Raw genomic sequence first — 17,884 nt, 5'->3', positions numbered from 1 at the left:
CTTACCCAGGTTCAAAATCTCAGAATCATCTTTCTTGTCCCTCAACCCCCATGCCCCCAATCTAACAAGTTACCAATTCCTATGAGTTCTATCTCCATAACATCTCTTGAATCTATCTTCTTCTTTACTCACTGCCACCTCCCTAGTTTAGGCTACAGCAAGAGAACATTAATCGCTCTCTCCGGTTTCCCCTGTTTTAAAAATCCATCTTCTGGGTCACAGATCCAGCACAGAAAAGAGTGGTCATGAGCATTGGCCCTAGCTCTGTATTGGGCAAGGAACCAATTCTGGAAACAACATATAACTGTGTGACTGATTCTAAGAGCAGAACTGCAACTCAGTTCTAACCTTTAGCCCAAACTGTAAACCAGCAGTGGAATAACTGGGGCAGGAGTCCCAGACTCTGTTCTCCCTTGTCACTACCATCGTTCAGAATCTGTTTTCCTTCAAAAATCTGCTCAGGTTTTTTTTTTTTTTGGTTATTGTTTGTTTGTTTTTGTGTAGCCTTCTCTCTTCTCCCTAGATGGGAAATTGCTCTCCTCTCCTCCAAACATTCCTAGAGGACTTTGTGGCATCTCTTCTTTTGTCCCTCCTACTCCTTACCTTGAATTATATTTGTGTTTATGTCATATCCTTACCCAGAAGAGTGTAAGCTCCCAGAGTACAGGGACTGTCATTTTTGGCTTCACACCTCCAGCATCTAACCTAGAGTCTTGCATATGGTAGATGTTACATTAAGTCCTGGATGCCATTTTTAGAGACTGAAGAAGTGGTCAATCTCTCCTTTCCTTAGTAGTCAGTGCCCTCTAAAAAGAATGATTATTATATGGTAAATCTACAAGCACACTGGAAAGAAAATGAAAGAGCCGATACACAAAATATATATTTTTAGTGAAGTGTATTGAAGATTCCTTCCCCCCACCATAGCTTCAATAAGTGATTAAAGCCTGAAGACAGATACTATAGATTTTGCTTCCAGGTGCTTATGGAAGGATGTATATGTCTAGATCTGGGTATAAAGATAAAATCTCATGCTAATATCCCCAGATCAGGTTATGAGATACAGCTGTGCACACAAAAAAGACTTTCCCTTTCTCAAGGTTGCATCCCTGCTTTGTTTCAAAGATAAACATTTTGCCTATTTGCACTGTTGCTCAGGGATTTTAGGGCAGTAGTTGGTTCCTAAATCTATGCTTTGGGTCTCAAAGCTTAACTAGCTGATGAAGTTAAGGAGGGTGATACAGGAATAGGAAGAGTGGCTTAGCCCATGGCTAATCTTGCTATTTTGTAATTGCCTAGATTTGGGCACTTGATCTTATGGCATTCATAGGGCATTATGTTTAATCTCAGAGTTGAAGGTTACAAAGTAAAGAGTAAAGATGCAATTAAGTTTTTCTATGACCTGAATTTCTGACTTCACTTTTTTTTTTTTAAGTAAGGCAATTGGGGTTAAGTGACTTGCCCAGGGTCACACAGCTAGTAAGTGTCAAGTGTCTGAGGCCAGATTTGAACTCAGGTACTCCTGAATCCAGGGCCGGTGCTCTATCCACTTCGCCATCTAGCTGCCCCTCTGACTTCACTTTTAATTCTTCTAACCAGGGGCAGGTAGGTGGCACAGTGGATTAAAGCACCGGCCCTGGATTCATTAGTACTGAGTTCAAATCCGGCCTCAGACACTTGACACTTACTAGCTGTGTGACCCTGGGCAAGTCACTTAACCCCCACTGCCCCGCAAAAAAAAAAAAATCTTCTAATCAGAATATAAATGCTGTGTAGCTACAGTAAGAAGGTTAGCATTCACTGGGGACTGCTGTTTAGTACTCTAAAGTACATTGGGGTGTCTTATCATCTATGAGATGGATCAGCAAGCAAGTAGAAGGGGACTGGAAAATGCTTCCATTTCAAGTACCATTTAACTTGAGAACAGGTATTGTGTCATATAAACTTTGTATCTCCCCAGTATCTATGAGAATGTTTAGCAAATGTTTGTATATTTTATTCTAAGTGACCTTGGGCAAATCACTTAACTTTTGAAGTCTCTATCTTTAAAAAAAAGGCATCATAATTCTACTACCTATGACACAGGGAGATCTTATGGATCAAATGAGATTAATGTAAAGCACTATATAAATGTCAGTTATTCCTCCACCGAGGCTTTACTCTAATGCTTCCTTGTGGAATGAAGGGTGTCCTGACTTCCTGAAGTGTAACTGGCATATCCTACCTAGCTGGAAAAGCTTTGAATATAGACTTAATAACTGCTGGTGATAGACTGCATAGTTGTTGTCTTAAGGACCAGCCTAGCTAAATTGAGAGAGGTTAGCCAGCAAAAGGCTTGATCACCACCCAAGGATGAATTTTTTTTAGTCTCAGCAATTTAAATAGATGTATATTAAGACAGAGATGTTGCTAAACCAGCCCACCTTTTTTTTTTTTTTAATTTTGGCGAGGCACTTGGGGTTAAGAGATTTGCCCAGGGTCATACAGCTAGTAAGTGTTAAGTGTCTGAGGCCTCATTTGAACTCAGTTCCTCCTGAATCCAGGGCTGATGCTCTATCCAGTGCAACACCACCTACCTGCGACCCCTCCCCCCACTTTTTTTGACAGGGTTTTTGGACTGATAGATCTGAGAAATGCTGTAATACAATTTACCAAGGTTTTAGGAAAGCATTTAACAAAGTATCTCCTGCTATCTTTGTGGAAGAGATCAGAGGTCTGAGGGCTGAAGACACTTGAGACTTAGGCAAGAGATCTTAGGCTTTGAAAAGAAAAGGATGTCTGTGCTCCATCAGTCTAGCCCGAATCTTCCCTGTCTGCAGTAGAGGCCTTACTTGGCCACAGCGTCAAGAGTCAAAGCATTGGCCTCATTCCTAAAGCCACAAATATAATTTTTCCAATTCCAGGATTTCATCCCCGGGGGATGATCCTCCCTCCGGCGCAGACTACATCTCCCAGAAAGCCCCTCTCTTGTTCGTGAGACATCCTTCAGGTCACTCCTCCCTCCTTCCCAGACCACATCCTTCATGGTGGTCCTCTTTTGAGCTCTTTGGCAAGTCATTTAACAGCTCTAAACCTGCGTTTCTTCAGCTGTGAAACGAGACACCTGGATACCTTCTGATGTCAGTCCTGGCGCTCAACAGAGGATCATAAATGACTTTCCTCCTTCACAGCCCATACCCCTCAGTAAACTTCTCTTCCATTACATTCCCGGGGAAGCGCCTCCTTCTAGGACTACATCCCCAGGAAACCCCTCTTCTTCTGTTTTCATATAACACCTCGTAGGAAACTTCTCTCTCGTACTACATCCCCCAAGAAGTCCCTCTTCCTAGACTACATCCGCCTGAAAACTCCCTCCCAAACTATAACGCCCAGTATGCTTCTAGCCCAAGAGGTCAGAGGAATTAAGGAAGGGTGGGAGTGATTGAGTCACTCAGAGAGGGGCGTTTTCCCAGCCCCTACTTCACTTCCTCTCTCAGAGCTCAGACAACTTGAATGCCCTCCAGACCCCAGAAGGCCGACTCACCGTTTATTCGGGTGGCACCTAGATGGCCGGCGTGGAAGGAAGGGCCGGTCAGCTACAAGTCCCAAGACCCTTCTGGCAGAACAGAGAGAGTTTAGGTTCCTTCCCTTTCGCGACAGTGGCGTTTTTTCAGCTTCACCTCGAATTTCCAAGTCCCAAGACCTAGGTGTTCCAGATTGTAACATTTAAAAAAAAAGATGATGCTGGAGTTTACAGTGCCCAGGGTAACACCCCCACCACACCCCCCGGCCCCGGAAGTCCATCAAGTCGGCTCCGATCAGCTCGGATAAATTATCCTCCTTGTCCATTGGTTAAAAAAAGGTAGACTTAACTTCCGGATGAGGCCGCCATGCATCTTGGGTGTTGCAGTCCCTATTTCTGGCAGTTCCCTGACCGCGCTTTCGTTTCCCAGAACGCTCCGCGGGAAAGTCAGGGTCGGGATTTTGGTAGCTGAGCCCGAAGCTGCAGTTTCTACCGCAGCGGGCACTAAGTGTTCCCGGGGGCGCGGCATCCACGCGGGGCTGGGGCGGCTCGGCGTCCCCCCCCCGCGCCCGCCTCCGAGAGCCCCCCGCAGTGTCCCGAGAAGGCTAGTGCCGGTCTCCGCAACCCGCGGAGCCCCAGGGACTGGCAGGGTCCCGGCGAGCGGTTGATGTCGGTTGGTTTTCGGTCCCTGAGCCGCTGGGCAGAGTCCGAGGGGACGCAATGGGGACCCCGGCCGACGGCGCCCGGGCGAGGCCGGATGCCCAGGCGCCGCCCCTTGGCCGACGGGCGGACGGAGGGGCCCAGAGCCACCGCAGCAATTATAATTGGAGTAATGATGACAGCGCACCCGACTGCAGCGCTTTACCGTTCACCGAGACCGCTTCCCACGTCTCTGAGTGAGGTAGGACAGGCATTTAATATCGTATCCATGTTACCGAGGTCACAGAGGTCAGATGACTTGTTGCATTTAGTTGGTCAAACATTAAGTACATGATAGTGCAGCAAAGTGGAGTCATGCCTAGTGCAAATATCATTCCTGTCATACAGGTATGGAAACTGAGGTTGTCCTTTTGGAAGTGAGCCTTCGCTCCGTGAGTTTCTCCTTGTGCATTCTGTCTGCCTCTTTGTGCTGAACAGATTCTTCCTGCTGTCATAGTGAGGTGCTTCTGTAGATTACTCTCTGTGCCCGAAACTCTGGTTTAGCACAGCGTCTGGTATATGGGTGCTTAATAAATGCTTATTCTCTTCCCTCCTCTGTTCCCCTAACTCAACATTTTATCTGTCTTTGTGCCTTTGTCTCTCAGATATGAAATGTACTCCCCATCACCTCCACTTCTTAGAACCCCCATCTTTGGTGGCTCGTACGCCACCCCCACTCCAGTATCCTGTCCCTTCTCAAACTATGAAGGGCTTTTTTGTTGTTGTTGTTTTGTTGTTTTTTGGTGGGGCAATGGGGGTGAAGTGACTTGCCAAGGGTCTCACAGCTAGTAAGTGTTAAGTGTCTGAGGCCGGATTTGAATTCAGGTCCTCCTGAATCCAGGGCCAGTGCTTTATCCACTGTACCACCTAGCTGCCCCCCCTTCTCAAACTATGTATATTTATTTATTTTGTGTGTGTGTGCGTTGAATTTCCTCCTATAGAATATAAGTAAACTCCTAGTAGCCTTTCCAATTCCAAATTATGGGTATATGGTGAATTCCCTCCCATAACAGAATATAACTAAGCTCTCTGTGGACAAGGACAGTGTATATCTTTTCTTTCTATCTCTAGTGCTTACTACTACGCTTTGCACATATTAGACACTTAAACGGCTGTTGGATTGGATTAGAGGGAGTTTTTAATTGTTAGAAAGTTGGGTTTTTTTATTTCTTTGTGGGGCAATGAGGGTTAAGTTACTTGCCCAGGGTCACACAGCTAGTGTCAAGTGTCTGAGGTAGAATTTGAACTCAGGTCCTCCTGAATCCAGGGCTGGTGCTTTATCCAGTACGCCACCTAGCTGCCCCCAAAGTTCTTTCTTGAATTGAACCCATATCTGTCTCCCTGTAATTTACAGGCATCTGTCTTAGTCTTTTATCTCCCTATTGAATTGTAAACTCTTTGAAGACATTGACTGTGTTGTTTCATCTCTCTGTATCTGCAGGGCCTCGAAAACAGTAGATATTTAATAAATATTTGTTGAATTGAATTAAGATTTGGAGAGGGGGGCAGCTAGGTGGCGCAGTGGATAGAGCACCGGCCCTGGAGTCAGGAGTACCTGAGTTCAAATCCAGCCTCAGACACTTAACACTTACTAGCTGTGTGACCCTGGGCAAGTCACTTAACCCCCATTGCCCCGCAAAGAAAAAAAAAAAGATTTGGAGAGGTGAAAGGATTTGCCCAGAGAGATAGCTAAGCAAGTCTTAGAGATGGCATTCAGACCCTGGTGTCCTGACTCCAAGTCTTGTGCTCTTTCCACTATAACAGGCTTCCTCATCGCATATGATGACAGGTATACTTTGGCCTGTTTTCTGGGGCCTTCAGGAAATTTCCTTTCCCACTTGGAAAGGAGGTAGGCTGGTTGGGACCCCTTTGCCTTACCCAGTGTTGGACCCAGAAGAAGATTCTGATAGAAACAGTCTTGTGCCTGCTTTGTGGAACCCTTCTTCTCTATGCAGGTGGGATCCTAGCTCCTTTCCTTTTTTTATTAAGTTTGAGGAAAAACACGGACTAAATTTTTTACAGCCAAGAGCCATGGAATCTTAGATTTGGAAGGCTATTTTAGGTAAACTTTCCACTTGATGCAAGAATCCCCTCTTTAACATTTTGACTAGGTTGGGGAACCTGGACTAGTTCTTAAAGACAGTCCATTCCTTTGTTGGATAGTTTCATTTGTTAGAAAATTCCTTGTATGTATAAATCTGGCTCACAAAAAAACTGGCTCTCTGGAAAAAAAAATGTACATATGGCACATTTTAAGTTTGATCTGCATTTTTATTTTCAGGGCAATGAGGATTAAGTGACTTGCCTAGGGTCACACAGCTAGTAAGTGTCAAGTGTCTGAGGCTGGATTTGAACTCAGGTCCTTCTGAATCTAGGGCTGGTGCTTTATTCACTGGGCCACCTATTTGCCCCCTTAATCTGCATCCTTAACATTTTCTCTATCAGTTTCTTAAGTCCAGACAATCAGTGAAACAACTGAAGCCTTAATGTGTAGTGTTTACCGATTTCCAAGCTGTAAATGCTCACTCACACTGAAAATTTAACAATTGGCTTGAGAGATGATTTGAGCTGGTGTGAGCTGGCTCTGGCACACCATTGCTGTCGTGCTTGCTTCAAGGAAAGGACTTTATATACCTTAAAGTAGATCTTAAAGTAAACGTGAACTGTTGTTAGTTCTTTTCCGTTGATCCTGATCCCATCCAACCTGGGTTTGAATTCTGGCTCTTCTGCTTTCTACCTAAGTGACCTTGAGCAAGTCACAATGTCTCTGGGGTTCTCTTTCTTCACCTGTAAAATGAGGTAGTTGAACTGGATGACCCCTGAGGACTTTCCTAGTTCTAAATCTATGAACCCCTGAAGCTACAAAGTTAAGTATGCTTCTCTTTTCACATGATACTCCATCAGAGGTTTGAAAATAACGCTCTCCTGGGGCAGCTAGGTGGCGCAGTGGATAGAGCACCAGCCCTGGAGTCAGGAGGACCTGAGTTCAAATCCGGCCTCAGACACTTAACACTTACTAGCTGTGTGACCCTGGGCAAGTCACTTAACCACAATTGCCTCACCAAAAAAAAAAAAAGAAAGAAAAAGAAAATAACACTCTCCTTATCCCCAATCTTCTCAACTTAACTGTAACGTTGGCCAAGTTCCCTTGAGGTTACAAAGTTTTAATTCAATTCAACAAACATTGTATTATAAAGCCCTTTGCTGAGCACTGAGGATACAAAGATGAAATCAGGTACAGGCTCTGCTCATTAGTATTTAACATAAGAGATGAGATAGTCATGTGTACAAATAATCGTAATACAAGGCAGTGTAGGAGAAATTTGAAGAGGAATATATAATTTTCCACTGGGGGCATCAGGAAAGGCTTTATGGTGGAGGGAGCGCCAGAGTTGGGTGGGCCTTAACAGAAGTATTTCTTTATTACTGGTTGTTCTGTGTGACATGCACTGGCTATCACTCTGATTTATTTGTTCTTTCCTCAGGAGAAGTTCTCTCACAGGTGCCCAGAGGCAAGGCATTGTTGTCTTGGGAAACCCAAGTGTCCAGTGCCCAGAAACACATGTGAGTGTCCAGAGCACAAGTCGGAATTAGATCAATATTGCGACTCAATGTGGTGATGGCTACAAGTCTGGGCTCCCAGGTCCAGGCCTCGGTGGAACCAGAGGGACTCCTGATAGTGAAAGTGGAAGAGGATTCCCCCTGGGAACAGGAAGCTCCTCGGCCCAAGGAGGACACCAACTCGGAGACTTTCCGTCAGCGCTTTAGGCAGTTCCACTACAGAGAGGCAGATGGTCCTCACGAGGCTTTCAGTCAGCTGTGGGAACTCTGTTGTCGGTGGCTGAGGCCAGAGACCCGAACTAAGGAGCAGATTCTGGAGCTGTTGGTGCTGGAGCAGTTCCTGACTGTCCTGCCTGGGGGCATCCAGGGCTGGGTGAGGGATCGATGCCCAGCCAGTGGGGAGGAAGCTGTAGCCATGGTGGAGAACCTGCAAAAGCAGTCCAGAAACCCACTGCAGCAGGTGAGCTGGTGGGCACTACCTGAGTGAAGAGAAAGCAAAGGAACTGAGAGGCTTGGAGAGGGAAAGACTTTCTTTGCACTTGGCTTACATCTAGGCATTCCCACCTTGGACTTAGTCTTTGGTATTCCTAAGCATCTCTCTGTTTAGGAAAGTATATGATAGGCCTGATGATCAAAAACAATACTAACAGCTCATATTTCTGTAGCATTTTACAGTTTGCAAAGTGCTTTCTTCTTTTTTTTTTTTTACTTTTTTTTTGGGGGGGTGAGGCAATTGGGGTTAAGTGACTTGCCCAGGTTCACACAGCTAGTAAGTGTCAAGTGTCTGAGGTCAAATTTGAACTCAGGTCCTCCTGGCTCCAGAGCCAGTGCTCTATCCACTGCGCCACCTAGCTGCCCTCCAAAGTGCTTTCTTCTTAAAGACCTTGAGAGCTAAGGAGTGCAAATATACTTATCTTCATTTTATAGAATGGGAAACTGAGGCCCAGAGGATAGCTGTATGAACCTAAAGTTCATAAAAAATAGTTGAGCTATAACTTGAACCCCATTTCCAGTGCTCTTTCCATTATTACAACATGCTGTTTCTCAGTTTCATTGACAAAAATGCTATATTACCTCTTGACAATAAGAGAAGACATTGATGTTTTCAAATATCAGAAGAGCTGTCATGTGGGAGGATTAGCATTCTTCTGCTTGGCCCCATTGGGCAGAACTTGAACCCAGAGCAGAGGTTATAAGAGGCAGAACTGACCTCAGTACAAGGAAGAGCTATGCAATCATTAAATCTGTCCAGGAATGAAATGCATTACCTTGGGCAAGAGGCAATTCTGTTACTGTTAGACTTTAAGCAGAGGTTGGTTTGAGTACTTGTTGGGGAAACTGCAGAGAAGCTTTCTGCAGAGGGCAAATTGTTAGACTAGTCTTAGCCTTTAAGGTTCCTTTTGACCCTAAGGTGCTGGGGCTGATTCTATTTCTAGTGCTTGTCATTGGTCTCTAACTGTGGGGTTCACTGGGAGTATAGCATGTTATTTCATGTGGTTTTATGCTGCCAAGAAGCAGATGATTTTTTCCTCATTCCCCTTTCTTGCATCCCTGATGGCTGTACCCCTTTGTTTTATTTTTGGGGTTTTAACTTAGACTCCCTGGACCTTGCACTGATGGGCATATATGTTGTGCATGGACAGGAAGAGCCCTCAGAGGAGACGGAGACTCAGGGAGGAGAACAGGGGTCCTCAGGACTCCTGCTGGCACAGGGGGAGACCCAGGCCAAGGGGGTTTCTCAAGAGGAAGGGGCGTGGAGCCAAAACCCAGGAACAGAATACCAGGAACAGAGGAGCCATGGCTGTAAGTCTTCATCCCTGTAGGAGAGGGGATAGAGAGATGAATTGGGAAAACCTGGGCAGGGGAGAAGGGCTTTTAGGACAGATTGTGTAAGGGAGAGACTTTTTTTTTCTTGGCCTCTGGATGAAGGTAATATGATCAGTGGGACCTTTGGAGTCAAAAAAAGGACTAAATGTAGTTACTTTAATGCTTCTAAGTATAGGTCAGTATTCTATTCCTCCTCTAGGCCATATTATAGATGGTGTTGGGTATATGTGGGGGCCAGTCGTGGGTCCCACTGAGCTCCAGGTGCTATAGAGGGACAGCGTGAGCCCTGTACAGGGCTGTAGTTCTAGATTTGATCTAGTTTCCCTAATGGTTCCATTCTTTGTCCACAGCTCAACCTGCTTCCAGGCTTCCTGCCCTTCTAAAGGAGGGGAGCACCAGAGAGATGGTGGATGCTTTCTTTTCCTCCAGAATTCATGTGAGTTATGGATACCTTAGGACTTTGACAGGCTGATATGACATTACTCTTATATTCTGAGAATAGCCCTTGACTTTGAAATGCATTTTAAATGGAGAGCACTTTGTTAGGTGTTCAGGGAGATAAAAAGTTTAAGACATTGCCTCTACCATCACAAAGATTACAAACAAATAATAATAGGATATAATAAGAACTAACAGCAGCAATAATAATAATAATAGTAAAAAAAAAAAGTTCTGGGAAAGTAGTGCTACATGAAGTCTAAGGGAAAGAGAAGTAAGTACCAAAGTAGGTAATTAGGGTAGATTTCATGGAGGAGGTGGCATTTGAGTTTAGCTTTTTTTCTTTTCCTCAGGTGGAAGGTTCTAAATTTTTCATAAACCCATAATCTTATATTTGCCATTATTATTATTAGTTCCCCCAATATCTCTGTATTTAATAAGTTTCAATGGCTAGTTTATTTAATATTAAGAAGTCAGCCTGCAATTAAAGCCATGTCGGTATAAGTATATGATTATAACTAAAGAAACCAGCTATCTAATAATATTTTTATACTACAGTATATTCTCCTAGACACTATTGGGGGGGCGGGGCAATGAGGGTTAAGTGACTTGCCCAGGGTCACACAGCTAGGACACTGTTTCTTTTGAATAAGTACTTGTAGTAAAAATATGTTCTATACTTTGACTACAAAGAAATAAGCACAGCTTTAGAATAATATAATGCAAGAAAAACTCCTTTGATTAAAAGACATCCCCTTCATAACATTCATCTACAATCTAATATTTCCCCACCCATCCAAATTAATCTTCTAGTAATATGCCAATCTTATGGACTAAAATTTTTGTCCAATTTTTTTCAAGGCGGGGTGTGGTATCAATGTTTTTTGTAGGAATAAAATACTATAATTTTTTTTTTTTAGTGAGGCAATTGGGGTATTTTATTCCTACAAAAAATACTTTTTTTCTTTTTTTTTGCAGGACAATGAGGGTTAAGTGATTTGCCCAGGGTCACACAGCTAGGAATAAAATACTTTAATTTTCCAAAAGAAAAGCCTAGTCGCAATAAGCTTTTTTGCCTTCATTCTTAAAATGATTCTTGATATCATTATTTTAGAAACATCGGATACATGTAGTTGGCTTCAGATATAGCATGTCCAGACTTTTCGCAGAAACCAACATATTTTGTGGAAGATACTCAAGGATAACTTTTTAACAGTTCAGTTTTTTGGGGCAGCTAGGTGGTGCAGTGGATAGAGCACCGGCCCTGGAGTCAGGAGGACCTGAGTTCAAATCCGGCCTCAGACACTTAACACTTACTAGCTGTGTGACCCTGGACAAGTCACTTAACTCCAATTGCCTCACTAAAAAAAAAAAAACAAAACAAAACAGTTCAGTTTTTTACTCAAATAAGAGTTGACAACTGTTTTCCCAGTTGCTTTCTCCTGCATTCATCACTTAGAAGGACATCTTCTATTCTTTTCTCATTGCACATGAATTGGTGGGTTTATGTTCTATTATCACAGTAGCTGTAGCAACATCTGCCCTGTAGTGCCACCTTCTACAATAATAATCCCCTGATTTCTTCATGTGCTCAAATGATCTTATAAATTGCTTAGGGCTAACCATTCTAGTTTCTGTTAGCTGACCAAGAACCTTAAAAACCCTTCTTTTTAAATCTGTAATACAAAGTGGTCTCAAAACCAAACCATCTCCTAGATGTGTAGAGGAAATGCCTGGAGAAAATATTGCAGAATTCTGGCTTCAATCCACTTCTTTCAATAGACTTGGGTCAAACAGGTGTTTCATGATTGCAGAGGATGGGTCATGAAGTGAGAAATCCACATCTAGCTTCCTCTTTAGTTTCAGCTCTTGAGTTTAGCTTTAAAGAATAGGTAGAATTGGGGTAGCTAGGTGGCACAGTGGATAAAGTACTGCCCTGGATTCAGGAGGACCTGAGTTCAAATTCAGCCTCAGACACTTAACACTTACTAGCTGTGTGACCCTGGGCAAGTCACTTAACCCCAATTGCCTCACCCCCCCCAAAAAAAATTGAATGTAAGAAAATCTTTGAACTAATAAATAAAACTAGAAGCTAGTTTTATCAAAACCTCCAATAAAATGGATAAACTATCTGTTAATTTTATTATTTTTTTAAAGGAAATAAGAAAATCAAATTATTGGTATCAAAAATGAAAGGGTGAATTTGCCACCAATGAAGAGGAACTTAAAGCAATTATTAGGGGCCATTTTGCCTAATTATATGCTAATCTGACAATCTAAGTGAAATGGATGAATAATTTACAAAAATATAAATTGCCCAGATTAACAGAAGAGGAAATGGCATACCTAAATAATCTCATCTTAGAAAAAAAATTGAACAAGCCATCAATAAACTCCCCAAGAAAAAACATCTAGGGGCAGATGGATTCACAAGGGAATTCTACCAGACATTTAAAGAATAATTAATCCCAATACTATATAATCTATTTGGAAAAAATAGAAGGAATCCTACCAGATTTCTTTTTTTTTTTTCCACTCTGTTTTTTTGGTTTGTTTGTTTTTTTGGTGAGGCAATTGGGGTTAAGTGGCTTGCCCAGGGTCACACAGCTAGTAAGTGTCAAGGGTTTGAGGCCAGATTTGAACCCAGGTCCTCCTGAATCCAGGGACAGTGCTCTATTCACTGTGCCACCTAGCTGCCCCCAGATTTCTTTTTATGACACAAATATGATACCTAAACTAAGAAGAGTGAAAACAGAGAAAGAAAACTGTAGACCAATTTCCCTAATGAATATTAATGCTAAAATTTTAATTAAAGTACTATCAAGGAAGTTACAGTAATATACAACAGGGATCATACACTATGACCTGGTGGGAATTATACCAGTAATTCAGGGCTGCTTCAATATTAGGAAAACCAGGGGGCAGCTAGGTGGCAAAGTGGATAAAGCACTGGCTCTAGATTCAGGAGGACCCGAGTTCAAATCTGGCCTCAGACACTTGACACTTACTAGCTGTGTGACCCTGGGCAAGTCACTTAACCCCCATTGCCTCGCAAAAACAAAAACAAAACAAAAAAGAGATAGTTTTCAATATTAGGAAAACCATCAGCATAATTGACCATATCAATAATAAAGCCAACAGAAATCATGATTATCTCAATAGATGCTGAAAAAGCCTTTGACAAAATGCTACACCCATTCCTGTTGAAAACACTAGAGAATATAGGAATAAATGGAGTTTTCCTTAAAATGATAAGTAATATTTATCTAAAACCAACAGCAAGCATTATCTATAAGTCAGAAGCCTTCCCAGTAAAATCAGGGGAGAAGCAAGGATGGCTATTATCTCCACTACTATTCAATATTGTACTAGAGATGCTAGCTATAGCAATAAGAGAAGAAAAAGAAACTGAAGGAATTAGAATAGGCAGTGAGGAAAGAAAACTATTACTCTTTGCAGATGATATGATGGTATACTTAGAGAATTCTAGAGAATCAACTAAAGTACTTGAAATAATTAACAACTTTAGCAAAATTGCCAGATATAAAATAAACTCACATAAATCATCAGCATTCCTATATATGACCAACAAAGTCCAGCAGCAAGAGATAGAAAGAGAAATTCCCATTTAAAACAACTGCAGACACTCTTAAAAATTGTTTGGGAGTCTATCTGCCAAGACTATATGAACTATATGAACACAATTACAAAATACTTCTCATACAAATAAAGTCAGATCTAAATAATTGGAAAAATATTAATTGCTCATGGGTAAGCTTAGCCAATATAATAAAAATAACAATTCTACCTAAATTAATCTACTTATTCAATGTCATCCCAAGTCAAACTATTAAAATTATTTTATAGAGCTAGAAAAAATAACAAAATTCATCTGGAAGAATAAAAGGTCAAGAATATTAAGGTAATAATTGGGGGAAAAAATGTGAAGCGAAGGTAGCCTAGCTATACCAGATCTCAAACTGTATTACTAAGCTGTATTCATTAAAACAGTCTGGTGGTAACTAAGAAACAGTGGAGGATCAGTGGAATAGATTAGGTACACAATACATTGTAATAATGATCATAGTAATTTAGTGTCTGATAGTAAACTTTTGAGACAAAAACTGCTGGGAAGACTAGAAAACAATGCGGCAAAAACTAGGTACAGACCAACACCTTACACTATTAACCAAGATATGGTCAAAATGGGTACATAATTTAGACATAAAGGGTGATACCATCAGTAAATTAGAAGATCATAGAATAGTTTAACCTGACTGTTTCAGGGACCAGTGACATTTGGAGATGTGCCCTTTTATCTCTCTCGGGAAGAATGGGGGTGTCTGGATCCTGCTCAGAGGGACCTCTTCTGGGACATAAAACGGGAGAACTTTCGCAATGTCTCTCTGGGTAAGGGCTAGTTTTCTTTTTTTTTTTTATGTATAAGGTATTTAATTTTTTCCATTACATGTAAAGATAGTTCTCAACTTTTGTTTATACAAGCTTTACAATTTCAGATTTTTCTCCCTCCCTCCCCTCCCTCCCCGCTCCCCTAGACAGCAGGTAATCTGATATAGGTTATATCTATATATCTCTATACATATAGATATAGATATATACACACACATATATATATATACACATAATAACATTAATCCTATTTCTGCATTAATCCTGTTACAAGAGAAAAAATCAGAGCAGTGATGCAAAACCTCAAAATAGAAAAAAAAAACAACAGCACCCAAAACAAAAGAAATAATATGGTTCAATCAGCATCTATACTCCACAGTTCTTTCTTTCTTTTTTTTTTCTTGGATTTGGAGATCCTCTTCTATCATGAGTTCCCTGGAACTCTTCTGTACCATTGCATTGGTGAGAAGAATATAGTCCATCACAGTAGGTCAACACTCAATGTTGATGATACTGTGTACAATGTTCTTCTGGTTCTGCTCATCTCACTCATCATCAGCTCACGTAAGACCCTCCAGGTTTCTCTGAACTCTTCCTGCTCATCATTTCTTACAGCACAATAGTATTCCATTGTATTCATATACCACAACTTGTCCAGCCATTCCCCAATTGATGGGCACCCCCTCAACTTCCAATTCCTTGCTACCACGTAAAGAGCAGCTATAAATATTGCTAGTTTTCATCCATGTTTGAGTCTATCATGTATTCAGTTCTCTGGAAGTATGACTGTAGCTGACCTTTTAGGCAAATAACTACCCACCCACTTCCCCATAAGGGATAGGGTCTTCATTTGCTTCCTCTTGCCCATGTAGTTTTCAGAATTCCAGATTTCATTAGAAGGGTGGGTGGAAAAAAAAAAAAAAAAAAAAAAAAAAAAGAAGGGTGGGTGGGTGTGATGAGAGAGGGTTGAGTACCCCCTTGTTGCAAAGGAAACTCCTCACTGGTCATAAAGTAGGCAGCAGCAGTCAAGATGGTGGCTTCTTCCGTCCCTTGCCCTAACACGGTTTGATAGGCCTTGTTCCTCTCTTCCCCTTAAAGTTAGGTTATTTCATTTGTCCTCCCTTGTATCAGATGAGATGCCTGATCTGTTTCTCCATTCAGGTTTGGGGATCAAGAGCCAGAGTGAGAAAGCTTCATACCAGGCTAGTTTGAAAGAAGTAGAGCCATTGCCTGGCAGATCTGGAGGTGGCATGCCCTGGAGCACAGAGGAGGGTGAAGTCTGGGAAGGTAAGAATCGACCTGACGGAGAGCTGGGGCAGGAGCGCCCACTGGCAGTGAGAAGAGGACGCCCTCCCACACGTCATAGACAGTTCCGAGATTTGGCAGCTGAGAAACCCCATAGCTGCCAGCAGTGTGGAAAACGATTCCGCTGGGGCTCAGACCTGTCACGGCACCAGCGTACACACACAGGGGAGAAGCCCCACAAGTGCCAGGAATGCGAGAAGAGTTTCCGCAGCTCCTCGGACCTTGTTCGCCACCAGGGTGTCCACACAGGTGAGAAACCTTTCACCTGCACCGAGTGTGGCAAGAGCTTCAGCCGAAGCGCGTACCTCACTGACCACCAGCGCATCCACACTGGTGAGAAGCCTTATGAGTGTACGGAATGTGGCAAGAGCTTCTCTCTCCGCTCCTATCTGCTGGACCACCGGCGAGTGCACACTGGCGAACGTCCCTTTGGCTGCAGCGAATGTGACAAGAGCTTCAAGCAGCGGGCGCACCTCATTGCCCACCAGAGCCTTCATGCAAAGATGGCACAGTCAATGGGATGACCAGCCCTTTCTCCATGGAGGGGGAGAGGAGATTCTGAAGGAAGGCAACAAAAGACTGCTTTGACCACCTAGCATCGATGATGGGGACCGCCTGAGCACACCCCAAAATGTCTGGAAGTTCCCCTTTCTGACTGAAGGTCATTCTTGTCCCTTTACCATCCCTTTTACCTTCTCATCCTTCCTTTCCCTAATAGTTATGTTGCAATGCTTCCTCCCACCTGCAGCAAATAGTGACTTTAGTCAAACTCACAGGAAACTGGAGGCACTTCTATTTCCCTGATCCCTTTGAACTTCATCTTCACAAACTTGTGTAACACATGCATCCATCCATCCATATTCCTCAAAGCCAAGAAAATAATTTTACTATCTTTTCAAATGTGTTTATTTTTCCCTTCTCTTTTCTTTCTTCTGTATTCCTTCCCATCTTTCCTTTTTCATTTTCACTTAATATTTCTGGAGCCTGGGAACATATACTAGTTTGAAAGGATAAGGGCATACAAAGAGATGCAGGGAAGTTTAGACAAAACCCTTACCTCCCCATACTCTGACCACCATCCAACCTCAACACCAATGGACCCCTAAAAGTTTCTGGCCCTGATAATGCTTTTATCTCCTTCTGCTCTGGTATCTCAACAGTCAAAGGAACCAGCCTCCTTCCAGTAGGGTATAGCATTGTCAAAGCCACCGTCACTCTCGTTAGTATTAATCTTCCTTTCCCTGTTGACCTGTAACTTCTCGGAGTGGGAAGAGGGAAAGGAAGTGGTCTGTGAAATAATCAATGGAAAGGTATGGGGTGATGGAGTGGGTGTTCTTTCCCAACCTCCTTCCCCTTTACTCCCTAATTCTGGCCCAGTCTCACTTGCTTCCTTTAGAGCATTTTTTATTCACACAGAAGTGTATTGAATGTCTCTGCATCTCTAGTGTCTTGAGGACTGAAGTAGGCTCTAGGTAGAGCCTTGTCTGGTTTGGGAAGGCTTCCATTGGGGATTTCAGGCTTTGGGATCTTTGAAGGAGGTTGAGGAAGGCAGTTCTTAATCGTTCTCTCTTCTGGAGGCTACTGAGAAGAGTGTCTCCGGCATGATCTCCATCTCTCCTTCCCCTGCCTGAGCACCTCATGACCACTGTCTTCACCTTCTTCCCTTAAATCCTGCCCCAACCTAGAAGACAGTTGTAACCCTTAATGCTCCCTGGACCAAAGAATCCCTTTCACATTTCCAGAGAACTTCTGCCTCCCAGACCTGTCTGTCCTTACTTCTGTGGCTGTCCTTTGTATCTTCCCTAAATTCTCCATATTCTTCCCAGGTGATTAAGAGCCCGGCAGGACTAGTAGAGTGACCCTTGATCTAGAGGGGAAGGAAAGTACACTCTAATTGATACTCCTGGGATCTTACTAGCCTTTAAAAAAAAAAATTAGTACCACCTGACTGACATTTTAGCTATTCCATTTCTCATATTTTATGTGATTTTGTTCAATTTTGTATTTATAGATTTTTTTTATTATAGAAATAGTCCATGGAGTGGATGATAGGGGCACTTGGATTTCTTAAAAGAGATAAGACTGTGGGTGTTCTTTTACAGAGGAGACAAGGAAAGGTCAAATAAAAATGGAAAAAAATTC

At 42.6% G+C, this 17,884-nt stretch overlaps 1 protein-coding gene and 2 pseudogenes across 3 annotated transcripts; 2 read left to right on the top strand and 1 right to left on the bottom strand.

Moving 5' to 3' along the window:
- LOC122752841 overlaps positions 1–4,170 on the top strand; it is a 16,858-nt pseudogene extending 12,688 nt beyond the window's left edge.
- Positions 3,903–17,884, top strand: ZNF213 (zinc finger protein 213). 3 transcript variants are annotated; one of them, XM_043979777.1, is made up of 7 exons: positions 3,903–4,403; positions 5,966–6,156; positions 7,687–8,222; positions 9,406–9,565; positions 9,940–10,025; positions 14,314–14,437; positions 15,599–17,884. In XM_043979777.1, exons 3-7 carry the CDS (start codon positions 7,821–7,823, stop codon positions 16,264–16,266), a joined length of 1,440 nt encoding a protein of 479 aa, XP_043835712.1. In that variant the 5' UTR covers positions 3,903–4,403; positions 5,966–6,156; positions 7,687–7,820; the 3' UTR covers positions 16,267–17,884. The 3 variants fall into 3 exon arrangements, with proteins under 3 accessions (XP_043835712.1, XP_043835710.1, XP_043835713.1); XM_043979775.1 differs by lacking the exon at positions 5,966–6,156; XM_043979778.1 differs by lacking the exons at positions 3,903–4,403; positions 5,966–6,156 and having other exon boundaries at positions 8,009–8,222; positions 9,359–9,565.
- LOC122743363 lies at positions 11,133–11,833 on the bottom strand (annotated as a pseudogene).

The sequence above is a fragment of the Dromiciops gliroides genome, chromosome 1 (assembly GCF_019393635.1).
Source record: "Dromiciops gliroides isolate mDroGli1 chromosome 1, mDroGli1.pri, whole genome shotgun sequence".
NCBI classification, from domain to species: domain Eukaryota; kingdom Metazoa; phylum Chordata; class Mammalia; order Microbiotheria; family Microbiotheriidae; genus Dromiciops; species Dromiciops gliroides.
Note: the sequence above shows the minus strand (reverse complement) of the source record. Positions and strands in the feature narration are given on the sequence as shown.